This window comes from Barbus barbus (genome assembly GCF_936440315.1).
Source record: "Barbus barbus genome assembly, chromosome: 49".
NCBI lineage: Eukaryota > Metazoa > Chordata > Actinopteri > Cypriniformes > Cyprinidae > Barbus > Barbus barbus.
In genome coordinates this window covers 5,249,558-5,269,692 of record NC_136727.1, presented here as the reverse complement: position 1 = coordinate 5,269,692, position 20,135 = coordinate 5,249,558, and the positions used below count along the sequence as shown (strand labels likewise).

The following is a 20,135-nucleotide window of genomic DNA, read 5'->3' as shown; positions in this document are numbered from 1 at the left end:
ATATATATATATTTATATATATATATATATATATATATATATATATATATATATATTTATATATATATATATATATATATATATTTATATATATATATATATATATATATATATATATATTTATATATATATATTTATATATATTTATATATATATATATATATATATATATATATATATATATATATATTTATATATATTTATATATATATATATATTTATATATATTTATATATATATATATATTTATATATATATATATATATATATATATATATATTTATATATATATATATATTTATATATATATATATATTTATATATATAAAAATATATATTTATTTATTTATTTATTTATTTATTTATATATATTTATTTATTTATTTATATATATTTATAATACACACAAATAAAATAGTGACTGTATATATACTTATATTCCTATTTAGAAAACATCTCTTTTAAATGAAAGAGTTCTTCGTTGCAAGCATGGCTTCATATCTCAGAGTTAGCCAGAGATAGTGGTCCAATTCTCAGGTACGTTCTCTTTCTATATCTGCAGAATGTACACTATGTACAGGTTTGCATCGTCACCAGGAGAATTAGTATGCGAGAAGAGCGCAAGAGATGTTCCGAAACGTTCTCGAAGCCAAACAGAAAGATCAGCTGCACAGGGAACCAATTTCGCCTTTGGCTACCAGTCCAGAAGTTCCTTGAAATGTCAAGAACTGCCTCAGAATATCCTTTTTCTTTTGCTTCTAGTTCTCCACAGGTCTCCAAGGGTCCGTCCGAGAGTCAGTATGAGTGTGCGTGCATGTTCAGAAGCTCATGAGCGAGGTCTGGATACTGGCTCCCAGCGGTCGTCCAAGCATTCGAGCGACGACCCCAACAGCGCCACCAGCTCGGCACTGATTTCCACCAGATCCAAGAGTTCCTTGCTGTCGGGCATGAATCCCTCGAGCTCCTCCGGACAAGAGAACAGCTGACTCAGAGACGCCTGCTTGTAGAATTCCGCTTCGGCTATAGTCACTACTTCGATGTGCGTGAACGTGGCACGGAACGTTCTAGCAGACATCTTCAGGCGCTTGAGAACGTCTGAGAGCAGCAGCCAGTTTCTAGGCCTGAGAAAAAGAATGAGAAAGAGATTAATTGGCTGAAAAAGAGAGCCAGGTTTTCATGCTAGTTTGCGTCACTATGCAGTAATTTTATTCGTAGCATAATAAAAATAAGATGCGCAAAGTTGGTGCGAATTTGCAGCGTCCACTTGAGCGCCGAGGCTAAATGTGTCAGAACATGTGCACGAAGTTAGAAACACCAAAACAAAAATGTACGTGCACATACACTGTGTCAAAAGCTTGCCCCAGAACAGACGCGCATTCAGATAATTAGACAAAATTACATAAAGATTCTCAAGGCCTTCACTCGCCCAGGAACACAATAGGCTACACACACACACAAAGACCATAGACTGAGCCTGTCAGATGCGCGCACACACATACACAGTGGGGAAAGCAGTAACAGGCAGCGCTCAATCGATGGCACTTGAGGCGGTCTGTGGCTCTTGCGGAGCACGGAACGCTGAATGGAGTGGGAGAGGGAAAAGGAGAGAGAGAGCGAAGGAGAGAGGGCGAGCGAGAGGGGGGAGGAAATGTGAGGAGAGCAGAAAGCCATTAATACTGCATCAGCCAACCGTGCCAAGTGAAAGAGAGCGAGAGGGAGAGCAAGCGAACGAGGGCGAATGAGAACGGGGGAGGGGAAGGCCAGAGACAAGCACAGACTGAAGATTATACACAACAGTGAGCGCGGCAGCTGAGCCTGGGAGCGAGACAGCGAGCGAGGGAGGGGTGGCGAGAGAGCAGAGCGCGGTAACGGCAGAGCGAGAGCCTGTGTGGGAGGTAATTAGCTGTGTCTGTTTAGCAGCGTGTCACTTGACTGTCTCTCTCGTGCACGCTTTCGCTGTCCTCGCTCTGTTTAAGTGCAGTGGGCCTCACGTCTTTGCTAACGCTAAACTAATGTCGTCCTTGTGTGTCAGTCGACACGCTCCGCAGTCGTGCAGTTCTTAAGGGAAACACCTGTCATCTAGGTCAAAGCTTACTCACATTATGAAAACCAACAATTCGTCTAGTCACAATCAAATTTTGACTTGACTTAAAGGGAAATTTCTGTCATTACTTACTCACCCTCATGTCGTTCCAAACCCGCAAGACTTTCGTTCATCTTCATAACACAAATTAAGGTATTTTTGATGAAATCCGAGAGCCTTCTGATCCTGCATAGACAGCAGTTCAAGGCCCAGAAAGGAAGTCAGGACATCATTAAAACATCAGTGGTTCAACCTTAATTTTATGAAGCTACAAGAATACTTTTTGTGCACAAAGAAAACAAAGATAACGACTTTATCCAACAATTCTTCTATTCCGTCTTATTCTCCGGTGCGTGATCACGAGAGTACCACGCTTGCGTCTGGTGCTGCTGACGCAGGAGCCAGCATTCTGACATAGAACCCAGATGCGCTGCACCTTGTTTACAAGAAGAGGGATGCACATGGTACGCTCATGAATGGTGGCGGGACTGACCCGGAAGAAAAGAAATCATTGAATAAAGTTGTTATTTTTGTCTTCTTTGCGCACAGAAAGTATTCTCGTAGCTTCATAAAATTAAGGTTGAACCACTGATGGCACATGGACTATTTAATGATGTCCTTACTACCTTTCTGGGTCTTGAACAAGGTAGTTCCGTTGCTGTCTATGCAGGGTCAGAAAGCTCTTGGATTTATCAAAAATATCCTAATGTGTGTTCCGAAAATGAATTAAGGTCTTATGGGTTTGGAATGACAAGAGGGTGAGTAATTAATGACAGAATGACAGAACTGTCCCTTTAATCTTTACCAATGATTTCTAAGAATCAGTTAAAATGGATTTGCTCATTCAACGATCATCTAGAAATATCGCATACAACTAGCAATGTCCTGGTAGCCAACAACTGGCAACTGTACATCAGAATTTCCTAATTACAAGAATTCTGCACAATACTTTGAACTATGCAATACTTCATAATGCACAATTCTATGTAATACGTTGTAATGTGCAATTCTCTAATAATTATAAAAATTTTGACTAATGATGATCAATGTCTGACTTTTAAATGTGGCTACATTTGGCAATTGCGACAATAAGTTGACGTAGAAACAAAACATCTTTGATACAATGACGACCAAATTTTTGATAATTACCAACACCTTTCTTGAAGTTAATTTCTATTTACGAAACTTTTCAGATCAGGGTAAAGTGCCTTTGTACAATCAACAATAATCCAATAATGACTAAACTTGCTGGTGAACAATTAGCACGTCCTGGGAACATTCGGCACTTTAATTTTAGAATTTTCAATTAAGAAAATTCCACTTGGATCAAAATTTTTTGCAAAGATTTAGAAGTCTAATAAAGAACTCTAATTAAAATTACTTTAAATGACACATGAATGTGAATATCCTGTTTGTAAGCAACATGATAACATGATAAGCTATCAACCGTCAACAAATTATTACAAGCATGCTTTGAAACTAAATTTCTTCTAAATTCCGCATTTACAATATTTCAGACTAGTACCTTGGCCAATTTGGACCGATTCTCAACAGCTTTTACCTGAAAACGATGTTTACTTTCCCACCATCTCTACAGATGAAATAACTGGTTTCGTTCTAAACAAAAGTAGTTACAGACAAATGTCAGTCAAGACTAAAGATTTAGATTCTTACCCCTGCGAGAGAGACACCTGGATGTTGTAGCACGGCAACAGCGGCCGGTCGGAAAATTCAAACTCGAAAACTTCTCTCTGTTCATCCTCGTCTTCGCCGGGTCCAGGCGGGTTGGCTAGGATGTCATAACCAGACGAGTCGTCGGCAGGCTCTGTTAGTCAGACAGAAAGATATCGATTAGAAATGAGAGACAAAGTGTGAATTCTGGAATCTCTCACACACACTCTCTGAGAGCTAGCAATGGATTCCGCTCCCATGATATCCCATCAAAAATCCCTCCCACCCTCCCTCTCCCTGTCGGATTCATGCCGAGACATGCTTTCGCGGCGATGCTCTCACATCACTCTCTGAACACGCTCTCCTATTTGCACTCTCTTCCATTAAGCGGCACTGCGGGAAGAGCTGCGTGTGAAGCCACTTCACTCGTTCGTGCGCACTAGCGGCACAGCGAACGCCTCGGAGCGAAACAGGCGCCTCTACCTCTTTCTGTTGCGCTTTGGGTTTTTCCAAGGCGGCGCAAAGCTCCCAAAATAGCCGTGCAGCTCCCTTCCACACCTCCCCTTCTCTCCCGGCTTTGTTATTCCAGGAATCCAAGGGAAAATGTGCAGTAGCAGTGGGTTTGTTTTCGGCCAGCTGGAGACAGGCCCGCTCACACACACACACACACACCGAGCGATCTGCTGATATATGGCAGCCAGGGGAACTCTCGCTACGCAGCTAGAATTCGTTTAAAAAAAGAGCAATAAAAAAATGCTGCCATCTATTTTTGCCCCCATGGTGCCGACCCCACCACCCAGCGGACAGGGGATTTTTATATAAATACTTTCAAGCGAACATCAGAGGTAGAAGCACACATGGATGCTATTTTTCTATTTTTTCAATTCTAGATCAATGACCATCTGCAAACATTGATGATTCACACAGAGATTTACCTTCAGGTGTTTACCCCTCTGTCTGCCTGTTTGCGTGATTCTTTTCTATTGTGTCTTACGTCTGTTAATGTGGATGTTTTATGTATTTCTGAGAATGTGTGTGTGTGTGTTCGAGTGTGAAAGTGGTACTCACCGCACACTGCGCTGCCGTAAAACTCCCAGTACACGCTGGGGTCATCGTCCACTCTGCCCTGCAGGTCGGCAAAGTAATCTAGAGTGAGAAAGAGAGAGAGATGAGACCATTAGTGATGTAAACAGGAAGCATCTAGAGATGTACTGACAGAATTTTTGGCAGAGACTGACAGCTAATTTTTTTCCCGTCTATAATAGCTGAAATCTAAAAGGTTAGCCGATAAATCAGCAAAAAAATCTAAACTTCAAGCTAATATCATGCTCGTCATTTCAAGAAAATACACATAAAATTATAATAATAAATCCATAAACTAATAATAATAAACAAAAAAAGTGCTATATGGATATTGCTCCAAATCTAGAATCCGATAAATAAAAGTAAATAATAAATTAAATTAATTAATATAGATACATAAATAAAATAATAGATGATCGAGGACGCTACAAGAATAACAATAAATATCAATAAAAAAAAGAAAGAAGTGCTAATGTTTGGAAGACACCGATATGATGTGCAAATGCTAAACGGACCACATTCTCCAAGCAACAATAAGAAAATAGTCTTCTACAGACAGCAGAGGCTCTGATGCTCTGCAAGCGCTATGTGGTTGCACGCTCAGATGCCACTTGGCGCTGCGATGCACAGCCAGCGGCGACGGGAGCCGCATTTGCCAGTGCAGCCATTAACAATTCCACCCAGAGAGAGAGAAAGAGAGAGAGAGGGCGGCTGATTAGAAGGCTCCCACAGAGGGAAAACAAATTTGGGGAGGGTCTTTAAATCAGCGCAGCAGACAGCAGAACGGGACAAGCCTGCTGATTTACACACACACACTATGCTGCCCTGCGCTTCCAGGCCGAGCTCTTTCCTGCCTCACAAACTCATGCATAATCAAACACACACGCAGCCAGTCAGTGTGAACCTCCACCATGTGACTGAGCTGCCCTTTAACTGGCAGCCCTGAAGCTAATCCACACACACACACACACACACACGCACATGCATATATGTATTAAGACGGCTTTGGAGGTGAAAGAACTTGCGCCTGCCGTCAAGAACAAACACTGGCTGTGTACAAATTGTTTTGCGATGCCCTCTAGTTCAGCTCGCAACGTTCAGACCATTAATCAAGCCGTGCCTCAGAAAACACAACAACTGTCACTGAAAGAGAGAGAGAGCATCTCCTTCGGACAGTCATGGTGAGGCTGTTCTCGGGCGAGAGGGGTCAGTGTTAACACAAACACAGAAAAGGTTGTCTCGGTAAATGCCACGTCTCCTGCGATGCCATCTTCACATGCACCCAGAGCACAGCTTGTCTTTTTCTATGCGAACGTCTAACCTTGAGTTAAAAACTTTACTTTTGCACACAATGGGTGGCGAACAGCGCAATGACAAGGTCAATGCTCCGCTAACGATAAACTGTAATGGTATAAACAACTCTTGAAAGAATATTCTGGGTTATTTTCAACATAAAAATGTGCACTAAAATTAACTGATGAGAAAATGACAAACAGTCTTTGGTCTGGCAAACAGTATATTTAACAGGTTGAGCATTACATGGCAGAGTAAAAAAAAAAAAAAAAAGCATTTGAAGCTACTCTTCACTGACTCTTAATAAGGAGAATGGCTTCTGTTTCTCAAGCGTCACCCAAACGTCTGTTCTGGCAGTATGCAACTTTAGTAAATGTATACGAACTGCCACGAAAAGTGTGGATCGATTTATAAAATCCATAAATGCGAGTGTACCGCTAATCACTGTACATAAAACTGTTGTGGGCTCAAGTCAACACACAAAACTACATACAGCTGCTATAAATATTCCGTGTGTAATTTTTACCCCACTAGTGGCACCAAATGGATTTGCAGTTTCTTTTTGTTTGAGTGCACTGATATACACTTAAAAATAGAGGTGCTTCACGATGCCATAGAAGAACCTTTAACATCTGAAGAACCTTTTTGTTTCTTTGTGGCGAAAGAAGGGTCTTCCGATTGTAAAAAGGTAAGAAAGAGATGGTTCTTTAAAGAACCTTTGAATGGTTCTTTGTGGAACCAAAAATGGTTCTTCTATGGCATTGCTGTGAAAAACCTTTTAAGCACCTATATTTTTAAGAAAGTAGCAAGTGTTTTGTAACCAATGGCATAAATTGGGGGCGGGATTTGTCCAATTCTCTGACCAATGACAGATGGCGAAAGAGTTTGCCATAATGACTGTTTTCGAACAAGTTTCAGTTCTGTTTGGTGCTGCTAGTGAGGGAGAAAACACATGCTGTAGCTTTAAAAGTCGTTTAAGATAAATCTAGATTTCTAAAACCCAATTTAAATCCTTGAAACCATTCAGATGCTGTTCTAGAGGTGTAACAGGAAAACTTTTCCCATAAATCACACACACACAATGAAAAATCGGATCATGCTACAGCGAACAAAACACAGCAAGCTGTTTAAAATCAAAGGGTCCGAATGATGTCAAAAGCTTCTAAACCCATAAAAACAATAGCCCATTTTAGCGTAGATGGCTCCAGATTAGACCCAGATTACCATTTCAATAATACAACCCAGTTTTTCCAAATATTGTTGCGTGCTACAAACCCGCACACCCTTCAAAACAGACACGCCGCACAACACCAAATAAAGACACACACAGACGAACACACACACATAATCTCCTTTCAGGGAAAGCTGATTTGCCGGTGCTAAAGGCTTCTCCTCCGCTCCAGCTGTTGCTTAGTAACCAGATAGCCAAGCGGAGCCGAACCTTCCACTGCTACAGGAGGGAAATTCTGGGAATAGAGGTGGAAGAGAGGGACAGCGCGCTCTTACCAGACAGAAAACACTCCATTATGTCGCTGTGGGTCATCTTCAGCAAACTGCGGCCCGAATAGGTAGCTAAAGTCGGATCGGCGCCATATGACAGCAACAGTCGGACCACGTCTAGATGATCGTTTTCTACAGCATCATGGAGAGGCCTGTTGGAAAAGAGGGAAGAATACTTACTTCAAGAAAAAAAATAACATTTATACTGCAGCTTATATTAGTTTTATCCATCAGATTTTGATTAGATCATGAAAAGTATTACTTATTTTATTTCCCCATAATTTTCAATCCCGGAGTTACCTCTAACTTTCAAAATGCAACAAAATTACACTAACCTTGGAGAAAGTAGTAAATTTTTACTATAAAATTCTATAATTTTTTTTTGAAAAATAATAAAAACATTATTATATATATATTATTACATTATATATAACATTATTATTATTAATTAATTATTATAAATAAATATTCTTTAGAATAATGTGCACTGACAAATGTTTCACAATAAAACCAGGAAATTGTATTAAGAAAGTAAATTGGGTAAATTATTATTTGTCATTGGCGAAAACACACAATTTTTAAATTTCACTTTCTTTGGTAATTGCGAGATTTTCTTTTTGCTTAAACAGTTAAATTATTTAACTTGTCCATAATTACCTTAATTTTATCTGCTGGCATTGCCCAATAAAGCAGTCATTAAAACCGGTCACTGTCATTCATCTTTCCGACAGGAATCGGAACGCTAAATGAAATTGGATTTTTAAGTGTATGGCGAAGACAGGGATCTCACATGCCTAATCTGCTCTTCTTGCGGTAATTATCCGAGCTAAGATTCTCGGCCTCTTCTGTTGTTGTAAAGCCATTATTACCAAACATATAATTACTGACATTGAGTGTGCGTGCGTCAGCACGTGTGCACACGTGTAATTATCCGTGCCGCGGCGGCACGCACATGCTCTCGAACGCAGTGTGACGAAAGCACAGGAAGTCACAGAAACTAGTCCTGCATGTAAGGCTTTGCTATTTAGGTGATATCATGAATGCATGCATGCTTACCTGGTGCCGTCCTGCGCACTGCAGTTGATGTCGGCCCCGTGATCCAGTAAGTGCTGTACGATGGAGAGCCAGCCGCGTGAACAGGCCTCGTGGAGTGCGCAGTAACCCGCATTATCCCGATGATTCACGTCACACACTTTATTCTCCAGACAGTACAAAACCACCTCCTACAGCGAGCGGGAGAGAGACAGAAGACAAGCGGTTACTATGGTGCAGCGAGGAATGAAATTCATTAAACACCATTAAAGGGCGCAGAGAAAGAGAGAGACAGGCAGAGAGCAGACAGACAGTTCCGCCCAGAGCGGATTATTGATGTGTGAGGTATCAGGGGCTTTACAGACGAATCCTGCCCCAAGCCTGCTGTTCACTTTCTATACGAGACGCCTGAGACGGCACTGTGCATGTGTGTGTGCGAGTCTGCAAGAAGCAGCAGTGTAGGAGCGACTTTAAAGGTGGGGGAAACGTGAACGATGTTTGCCCGTGCAAAACAGGCTGCTACAATGATGGTGTTGGCCACAATTTTTCCATATTTTCAGATATTTTAGTGCCTAGATATGTCTAGAAGTCTCACCAGAGAAGCCTTTCAACATCAACCCAAGCTAAAAGAACCCAGTAAAATACTAAGGATGCTGTTATAAGGTTTCTAGAGTGTTCCGAACGGTCATTGGCATATAGCTTTGTGGTTTGCTAGGGTTTTTTGAACAGTCGTTAGAACTTTGCTGTGTGGTTGCTTGAAGGAGGATCTCAAATGATATTCGAGGTTATTTTGAATTGTGCCAACCTAGAACACCCTAGCAACCACAAAGGAACATCCAAACAACTGCCCAGAACCCTCTAGCAACCACAGAGGAACATGTCAGCAATCGTTCAGAATGTTGCCTTTGTAGTCGCTAGAATGTTCTGTGCTGGAAAAATTCAAAAGACCCTAGAATTCTATCATTTGATAACATCCTTCAATTTCGCCAATTATATCATCCATCAGGCAAACTATGCAAGTCTGTTTGCTAAGAAAAGTAATACCATAGGTTTACTCCGATTTGGCATTATAGTAGTTGAAAAACACAAAGTTATCAATATGTGTTGTCCCATTCCCGTCCGCTGGTTAAGAACAATGTCTGGAAGAGGCTGGAATTACAGAGAGCCCTCACAGAATTAATTGGAGAGTTCTTCTGCAAGCTCGGGTTTAAAGGAACTCCCACATCCATCACCGCTATCCGATTCCTCATGCACGGCGGCAACAAAAACAAGTGTGCGCACACACACAGATGGGCTGGAGAGGGGAGGGCCGGTGTCCGCTCAGCGCTCAGACGAATGAGGGCATTAGGATTCAGGAGGCGTAGCACTCGCACTTCAACCCTGGCAGCGTCTCAGAGAGTGCATTCAACCCCTCCCCTGACGGAGTCGCACAGTGGTACGACCTGCCCCACACTGCTGCCAGCAGCTCTGCCTCGCGCTTCCTGCCGGCTTCGTATCTAGGATACGGCATGCCGTCGGCACGACTGAAAAAAACCCAAGCCGTTAGCAGGGGCGCCGAGCCGTTAACGAGCCCAAACGGGAAACTCTCGCTCCAGTGCGGATGTTCGCTCCCCTCAGCCTAGAGAGGTGTACCAAAACACATGGAAGGTAAAACATACACACACACACCTACCACGCTCAATTACTGAAAGCGAGCCATGGTTCAAGGGAGAATTTCTCTATTTCCGTTTGTTTCCATCGCCTCATTCCCTTTCCAGCGAGGTCTCTCCTTTTTCTCTCCTGCCTCAGGGAGTTCCTCAGTGGGGATGTTTGCAGGCAGGAGAGCTGAGTGTTACATTAAACAGACAATAAAGCCGTGTTACACAGCCTAGCGCAAAAAAGATTTGTTGTGATTTTCTCCTCAGAATTGCTCTTTGCTGTAGCGTTTCCTCCCCCGCTGTCCCCTGCTAAAACGACTCCCAGCTAACAACTGCAATCAATGCATCATTCAAGACACTTAACCCCTTCACAAAAGCTATCCCACAAAACAAGACGCAGGCCAGCTCAAGACTGAACCCGACGTGCAACCATTTTACCACAACCTCAAAGCCTAGTCAACCCAACCCACATCATTAAAAATAAAAGAACAAGAACTACAGCTCGCTTAGGGAGAAAGACACTCGGACAGGAAAAAGAAGGGGAAGCTTTACAAGGCAGACCTGAACTGAAACCAGTCTGGGTCACTGCTAGTCTGGAGTCAAATTCGGATGCTGGCAGCCCCCTTAAAACCTGTGATTCAAGTTCAAACTCAAGTCTATCATTTCAAAGCTTCAAGGAAAAAAAACTAAGACTATAAGGTTCTAGAACTTTAAGACATCTGATAAAACATTCTAGAATTCAGAGGCAGTTACAGAATTCTCAGGTAGTTCTGAAAAAAAAAATCTGGAGCGCTAAAGCAGTTTCTGATAAATTCTAAAAGTCCGATGAAGTTGAAAAGGGGCTTTTGATGCAGTACGAGACAAATTTTTAAATTCAGAGGTAGTTGAGAAACCCATCCAGAATGGGTGTTTATAAGAATTCCAGAATTCCAAAACAGCTAAGAGCTCTAGAATTCACAGGCAGTTGCTCAATATTTGTGGAATTCTGAAATTTGTCATTAAGTCACAGAATTCTAAGACAGCTGATAAATAGTTCTAGAGTTCACATGCAGTTAAATTATGGAATACAGAAGTACTTCAAAAAGTTCTTGAAATTTGAACGCAGTTGATAAAATGTTCTAAAATAGAGGCAGCTATTAAAGAATTTTAGAACTCAATGCAGTTTTAATTCTGATTGGCCATTCCAGAATGGGTTTTATAAAGAGTTCCAGCATTCTAAAACTGCTCATGAAGAGTTCTGGAATTCTCACAGAATTACAAGTCACAGAATTCCAAAAGTTCTGGAATTCTGAAGAGATCCAGAATTATAAGACCTCTATTAGCTAATTCTGAGAGTAATTCTAAAGCTTTTTGAACTCTGAGACAGTTGTGTGTGAATTATTATTATTTTTTTTTTAAGTCTAATGTGTAGCGGTTGCTTAATGATCCTCTGGCTACACACAGTGCTGACGAATGTTCTAATTTTACATGCAACTCAGGAAAAAACAGCCTTCAGACTGAGCAGACGTCACGTTGCATCGGAAAGTGAGCAGCTAGGGAGAGAGACAGACAAAAAACGACAAGAAAGAAAGAGCAGGATATGCGGAGGGGGAAGGAGGAGCGCCAAAACTCCCTCAGCATGGTTTTAATTGAGAGAGCCATGGCTGGAGTGGGAGTTCTGATAACAGAGGGAAAAGGGTTGAGGTGGCCTCCACAGAAGAAGTGCATCATTAACGAATCAGGAATTTCCCTGACAGCCGGCCAGGACGGTACTGAACGTGCGGACGAGTGTGAACGCGTACATGCGCAAATGTGACATGTCTCGCTCAGCCAGACCTTTAACGGAATGGCAGCTTGCAAACCACAGTTTGTTTTTACATGCCATTTAAGGGTGGGTTTATCTTACATAGATTATACATAAATAATAGGCAACAAAATGTAAAAATCTGTCAAAGAACTTTGGCAAATCCAGTTATTAGTACTCCCATAACAAGCAATCATTACATTTACGCAGTACCTGAAAATAAAACCTATACGCCCTTTGTACCGGAAGTTGCATGAAGTCAGTCAATCAGTTTTGTGCTTGCCAAGTCAAGAAAATGCTTTCCAGTTTCATGTGCAATATGCATCCGAATGTCAGCAAGCGGACTTTGGGCGGTCTGGAGGCGTCTGTGGCCGAGACTGCGAGATATAACTGCCGTTGCTCTTAAAGTTGAAGGTCTATATCCTGCTATTTGCTCAGGCTTGGCAGACAATGACAAAACAGGGCAGACACACACACACTTCACTGACCATCTGTATACACACACACACACTTTCTGCTGGTTACTAAACTGCAAACATTCACACGTGAACACTGTTGCTATTAAAGGGATAGCTCACCCAAAAATTATAATTGTCAATTTATTGACCCTCAAATCCTTCCAAACTATGACTTCTTTTGTGATTATATTATATTATATATTTTTTTGTTACACAGAAAAAGGTGAGTAAATGATAGAGCTTTAATTTGGGGTTGAACTATGCCTTTAAATAAACTCAACTTCAAACTTTAGCTACCCCCCCCCCCCCCCCCCCAAATATGCAGACTGCAAATAATCTGAGAGGGAATTTAGATCAGATTAGGTTGCAGTCAATGCATGCGACGGGGTTATTTCAGGTCACAGACTGTTTTGCGGTCGTCATCTAGATCAAAAGATCCGCTTGCACGGAATCCTTAGTACGCGGCCTTGAACGGACAGCCTAACCAGCGGACACGCTCATGCAGTCAACTGTGGAAAACATGCAGGTTTTTCCACTTGCGCTCGCTTAATGCCTGAAATGCACGCCAAAATGACTCAATCACACGCGCGCGCACAGAGAGAACAGCTCAAAGGCGCTCGGGAGTTTCATCAAGCCAAGAACGGTTTGTTTTGAAGGTGCGAGCCCATGAGAAAATGGAGACGAAAGCGCGCGCAAAAATACGTGCCGTTTGCATGTTTACTGCAGTTGTGCTGGGACTGAGATGGAGTGCCACTTTTAAGTGTGTGAACTCTCGTTCTCTAGCGCTCTGAGACACAAACACACACACACAAACGGAGCAGCTGCCGCGGTCTGTGTTGAAAGGCTCGGCCGCGCAGTCATATTTCCGAGCTCTGGCAGCGCCGCGGAGCTGCTCGTGGCTTAACACACACACACACAGAGGAGAGAGAGAGCGCTGGCAGCTCAGTGCGTTGCTCGCGGCTTATCTCTCGCTCTCACACACACACACACACACAGCGAGAGAGCGGCTTCCTGTCTGTGGCAGGAGCGCAGGAGGGGAAAGGAGGGGGACGGAACGAACGAAGTATAGAAAAACAAGCCGCTGTCGACTGAAAGAAAAAACACACGCGCGGACGGAAGGTCTGTCCCCACCTGCTAAGGGCCGTCGTGAGGGTGTTAGAGAGGGAGGAGAACGAGCGCGAGAGAGAGAAATGAGGAAAACAGGGTGGGAAGGATTACATTTTATCTCGCTTCCTCTGACACACACACACACACGGATCGGCGCCGAGTGCCCTCCGCTGCGCGCTCCGCCGCTCCCCCACCGTATCTGTGGCGCACGCACAGCCCCGCGAGAACAGCCGCCTTTAACCGATGTCACCAAGCGCATTTATAAAGCCATTAGAGCAGAATTAGACCCCGAGCGCCAGCGGGGAAAATCACAAAGCCCTGAGACTCCGCGTAACGAGAAAATCCACCTCGAGAGGAACACTAGCTCTCTGCAATCTGGGAGAAAAGCCCATTAGGGAAAAAAGCTGTTTAGCTATTAGTAAAAAATGTTTGGATGTTATTAAAATACAGTTCAGCTATCCGTAAACAGTTTAGCTATAGTAAAAAAATATTTTTGGTATTATTTCGCAGTTAGTTTATCTTTTAGTTTAACATTCGTACACAGTTTAGCTATTCCTACACAGTTTCTATTTCTAAACACTTCTGCTAAATTGTTGGTGTTTATACACAGACAGATTAGCTATAACCGATGTAGCAGTTTGTAAAAAAAATTAGCTTGTAGGTTGATAAACTAAATTAAGCTCATGTACCCATTAAGCACACTTCCATTTTTGAGATCAGATTATAAAAAGAAAAAATAATTATCCTACTCTGTGTTTTAACCAATTGATGTGTTTGTTACTATATACCTCCTATAATTTGAAGTCAATCAGATCATTGCACACTGAGATACGAGTCTCCATGTGTTCACTCTGTCTGGCGGATATTATGAAAGCTGTCTAAAAACTTTCACCAAAACAGGAGTCCCTTAAATGTAAATTTTTTTACATGTTTAAGCCTTTATTTTGGGTAAGTTTCACTACTTACTGTAAAATTAAGAGATTAATGTTCAGACTTTTGCGTATTATAACCTGGAAGTTGGATGTGGGACATAATTACATTAGATCCAGAAGATAGTTTTAGCAACATAGTGCAGATTCTACAGAACAGTTGACTAGCTGTATAAGATTGTGTGCTACGCTAACATATTACTTCACAGGCATTACTGGATTGTACTTTTACATCCATAATATCATAAATTGACAGTTTATTACTGTTCTGTGGTTTTACAGTGCTGTAATTTTAAAGATTTCATATTATTGTAAGGTGAGCTTAAAGGGGACACGATGAAAATCACACAGCTTCAGCGTGACATCAATAAGAAAAAGTATAATTTCATAGATATTGTTAATAATAGTTGTTCATATTAAAATATGTATGAACTTAATACATGAAGATTATTTATTTAGCAAAATCCTGTCATTTTAATGAATATTATATGAAATGTATTATAAATTGTTGCTGCTCTAATTAAGCTCAGTGTGCTCTCTTTAAACTCTAACACATTGAACGTCTATGTAAATACTTCATAAACAGACTTTAAATATTAACTGATGATTGTCACTTTAAGTTAAGTTAATCGATTTTCTATGGATTCTGTCGACTCTAATCTGCAGACTGGCTCTGATCTTTGGCAATCAGCTTCTCCAGACTGTAAATCTGTGGAAAATCAGGGCAAAAATCATGTAGTGTATTCCAGCCTTAAGAGACTATAGAGAAGTTAGCATCCATTTAAAAATAGGTTTCACAATGAGGCTAGTTTCTGTGTTCATCCCCATGAAGAAAATATTTTATTGGTTAGCTTTATAATTTTTGAATTTGTTACTTAGCTGAATGTGGACTAGCCTAGATGTTGATATGTGCTGAAATGACACTTCACTATGAATATATAACTGATCGACTTGAATACCGTGTTGCTGGAGTTTAGTGTTCTGTTGGGGTTTTTTGTGATTGACTTTGTACCTTGAAAAAAAAATATATATTTTACAATTATTCTTTAATTTTCCTTAAAATAAACAAGCTTTTTTAATATATAAAATATGATGTGAGCTTAATGGGAACAGGGGTGTGCTTACAAAAAAAAAAATGAATGAAATTAAATGACTTTTTGAATTGAATGATATATCTTAATTTAAATGCTTTTGTCATTTAAAATAAAATTTTATATTTTTGTGAGAGAGATTAATATTTTATTTTAACAACTTCTTGTACTGAAACCACTATCTTGTGCACTAAAAAATGTCTCAAAGTAGATTTTGGTGAGCTTAATAGTACGTTTACCCTATATGAATAACTAAGTTAAATATAAACTGTTCAGCTTTTCATAAAAACATGTCTATTTGGAAAATTTAGATATTCGTAAAAATAGTTTAGATACTCACTTACGATTATCCAGTAGTAAACAACCGTTTAGCTATTAGTACACACACAGTTTAGCTATTTATAAACAGTTTAGCTAAATATAAATTGTCAAAGTGTTTAGCTACTAGTAACAATATAGCTCTTTGTAAACTGTATTTAGTTATTCATATTCATAAACAGTTTATATTTTCTTAAGGTTTAGTTATTCATAAAAATTACAGTTTAGCTAGCTACTAGAAATATTTAGGCCTAAAGAAAAAAAACTGTGGGTTAAAATCTGAATTTCAACTTTAACAGCAAAATACAAAATGCCAGTTCTTTCTTTTCTGTGAGAACTGTCAGTTTTTGTGGTTAGATATGAAGAAAAACAACCCTCCATTTCCGTGGGCTGTTATTGGCGGGCGTTGGTTTGGGCAACTAGAGATCGGGAGGTGCGTGAAACAGGCGGCTAATGGCTTAAAACAGAGCATGTTTAGCATCTTCAGCCGAATGATTAATTAACGTGGAGATTACGGAGAGCACTTGTCAGTTCGCTGATTGGACCTTAATGGCAAAGAGCCATTCTGCCTGAGAGCAGAATTACCGACAGAGTCTAGCAACCGCAGCAGAATCAGAGAGAGAGAGAGAGAGAAAGAAAGAGAGAGAGCTGGATAGGGCTCTCACACACACACACAACGATAGGTTTCAATCAGCAAACAAAGGCCAGTTTTGTCTGAGTCATAAAAGAGGGAGGCAACAACCAAACAAAAGTGTAAATAAGCAGCATCGTAACGCAAGAGAGACGTCAGTGTCGGCGGAATGTTATGAAAGAGTGTGTTGCAGTAAAACTCTTGGCTTGAGAGCTAAAGGAAGGTGAAAAAACGCAAACAAGCGAACAAGAGACATTGGGGGAAGGGAACTACAAATGTGCGTGTGTCAAAGCATGTGGTAGTGATGGAACCGCCTGGCCACTTCAAGCACAAAACTTACAAAATACACAAACACACAGCAAAGAATGGAGCACAATGGAACATGGCAGCCCTAATTGTGAGAAAACAAGCCCACAGACATATGTGGATGCACGTTATAGGCAGAACGAGAGAAAAGCGGAAAACAGCAGATGGGAAAAACAGGGGGCGGGGGCGGGGGGGGGGGGGGGGGGTCCAAGCGTAGCTGGATATTCTGGAATGGCACCACTGCCTCAATGCTAAAAAAATGCTCCGTAAAATGCAATAAGAAACTTTCCCTTTCAGTGGAATTCAAGGCACCGCTGCGGATCGAGAGAGGAAGGGAGGGGACGGCTGGGGAAGGAGAGAAATCATGCGCTCGCAGCAGTAATCGCTCATTTCCTGTTCTCCGTGCCAGTCCTTTCAGACGCACTGCCGGAACTAATCCAGCTCCCCATTAATCTGCCCAAATTGGACACGGAACGCAGCACCATTCCAGAACCTGCGGAACCACCGTATTCCAGAAATGTGGAATACCGTCAAATTCCAGAACAGCATGGAATCTACTAAACAATGAGATCAGTGCAAGTTTCATTGCGATAAAAAAAAACACAGCTGAGATATTTAAAAGACAACATAAATTTGGTGTTTTAATAAATAATAAAAGTCGCTATAGTCTTCTTACCCATAATTCAATGCACATTATTCTACACAAACTTTAACGAAATAATAATATCATTCTTTGCTTTTAAAAAAATTTTTTCGCAAGGACCATGAAGTGCTATAGCGTTGCTAGAACGTTGCTAAAGCATTGCAGCACTCCAATCAACAGAGTAACCCAATCAAATGTTGATAAGTAAATGCAGCAATATTTACTATAAACATTCGGTTTTGTTGATAAAACATGCAATATTGCGAAAAAGATAAATGCGCTGCAAATGCCATTTCAAGTTGTATTTAGGACCACTGCAGTATTGCAAAAACACCAAAACACTCTACCGACATTTGTGTTAAACTCAAAAAAAGACTGAATACTAGATCAGAGATGGTGTGCGAAGGGTTAAGGTTTTCAGGTTCGACTGAGAGAAAGAGCAAGGACGCGACAGAGAAAGCGCGAAAAACAGCATGTCTGCGAAAGCACGGGAATGAATGCGAGCGAGAAAGGTTTGAGTGGGAGTGCAAAAGCCGAAAGGACAAAGAGATAAGACGTGTGTGTGTGTGTGAGCGAGCGAGCGAAAGGGAGAAAAAAACGGTTTGTGTGTGTGCATGCGATCGCTCTGTGCCTGTCAGACTCAGTCTCACGCAGAAATAATGAGATGCGAAGAGAGCAGGAGAGGGCAGCCGGAGAGAGAGAGACGGTGCTTACCTCATATCCTAGCCGCGCAGCTCGCTGCAGTAGAGTCTCGCCTGCGTTCTTGTTGACGATGAGTCGGCGAGCTTCGGGCGGCATGGGCCTGCTGACTGGCAGCTCCGCTGACACTGGAGGTGCAGGGGCGACCGGAGGTACGGGTACGTCCGGAAGATCACATGGAGGGGTCGGGGGTGCCGTGGGTTGGTAGGCAGGGGAAGGGGGACGGGGTTTGACCGGAGAAATCTCGTAATCACAAAGAGTTGCTGGCTGCTTCTGGGCGGAACGTTTCACCACCTGACGGGGGAATAAAGATGAGTTACTTTACAAGACCTTTGAATTTCACACAGGTATTCAAGTCAAAGTACGTGGTGGCACAAACAGGGAAAGGAGGGCGTTCTTTACAAAGACAGAGCGGACAAAAGAGTGTCAGAGCTACACTCGCTTGGTGCCAAGAGACAGGCGGGATGGAGCACTGATTAATCACAGCGACAAGTTCAGCACTGCGGTATAATCAGAGAGACCGAAATTTGAAATTCTAAACATTTGAATGTGAAAATGTGAGCGGTTCCGACATCATTTTTTTCGCAGTAGTGGAAAACTTAACCTGAACAGCAGAACAGGAAACGTTGTTTCCCACCATAAACCAAGAACAAAAGTGTGACTGTCAACAACGGTTCCTTGCACACACACCCCGCATGGTCAGCAAGGTTATTTTAGGCCTGCAGTTAAACATGCCGAAACAAACAGAGAGACTATTTACACCAGTACAATCCATAAACACGTTTTAAACTGAAAAAAACGTGCCTCTTCCCACAGAGCGCTTCTCTGTTTTCGGCTCTAGGCTGCGTGCTTGTTTGTGAGCCGGATGGGAAGCTGCAGACGCCAATCCGTCAGCGAGCATGTTCCCCGGCAGAGAAAGTTAAACAGGAAACAACGGAAGACTTTGGCTCTCTCCCACTCGCTTTATCTCTCCCGCCTTCCATGTGCGAGTTCTCTATCTGTGGAGTGCAGTAGGGCGGGTGGATGAGAGCTGTGAGTGTGTGTGTGTGTGTGTGTGTGTGTGTGAGAGTGTGTGTAGGCCGCGAGTTCATGTGAGCAGACTGAAGGTTGGGAAGGGGGGGGGGGGGTGATCGGGGCAGGAACTCCACCCACCCCAGAGGAGTTCCACAGCGCAGCAGCTGTCAAGAGTAAACACACACACACACACACAGAGCACATACATGCTGAGCCTGGTCCGTAACAACGCAAAGAAAACAAGTCTTAAAATATGACGCCTGACATTTTCTTTTGTATATTTATTGTATATATATATATATATATATATATATATATATATATATATATATATAGATAGATAGATAGATAGATAGATAGATAGATAACATTTTCATTAATATTCATTTATTAATGATAACAATAATTAGAAAAATGTGTATATAATAATAATAATAATAATAAACTAATTATTAATTGTTTCCTTATTTCATCAAATTTATTTAATAGTAATAATAATAAATCCTAATACATTATTATTGATCAACAACAATAATAAATATATTTATAAGAAAGAGAAAATTTGTAATAATATTAATAATAATAATAATAAATGTATATATATTATATATAATATATAAATGTATAATATCTCTCCATATATATATATATATATATATATATACTTTTTTTTAATCAAATGTAATAAAAATAATAACAATACATAAATACTGATTTTATATATATATATATAGGATAATAATAGGAAGAATTAGAAGAAGTGTATTATAAAAATAATCACTCATTTTTCCAATATTTTGGATTTTTGTTTTAAGTAAAAAGATAAAACATTAAAAAAAAAAGGAAAAGAAAAGGAA

General features: G+C 40.9%; 1 protein-coding gene across 2 annotated transcripts in view; it reads right to left on the bottom strand.

The window, feature by feature from the left end:
* Window positions 1-423: 423 nt before the first annotated feature.
* LOC306867835 (BCL-6 corepressor-like) overlaps window positions 424-20,135 on the bottom strand; it is a 44,169-nt gene continuing 24,457 nt past the window's right edge. For both annotated transcript variants that reach the window (XM_079413744.1, XM_079413745.1), the window contains exons 9-14: window positions 18,280-18,558; window positions 8,687-8,853; window positions 7,637-7,782; window positions 4,823-4,900; window positions 3,758-3,908; window positions 424-1,121 (exon numbers count right to left, since the gene is read on the bottom strand). In XM_079413744.1, coding sequence (XP_079269870.1) covers window positions 827-1,121; window positions 3,758-3,908; window positions 4,823-4,900; window positions 7,637-7,782; window positions 8,687-8,853; window positions 18,280-18,558 — 1,116 coding nt within the window. In that variant the 3' untranslated portion in view covers window positions 424-826. The remainder of the gene's footprint in view (window positions 1,122-3,757; window positions 3,909-4,822; window positions 4,901-7,636; window positions 7,783-8,686; window positions 8,854-18,279; window positions 18,559-20,135) is intronic.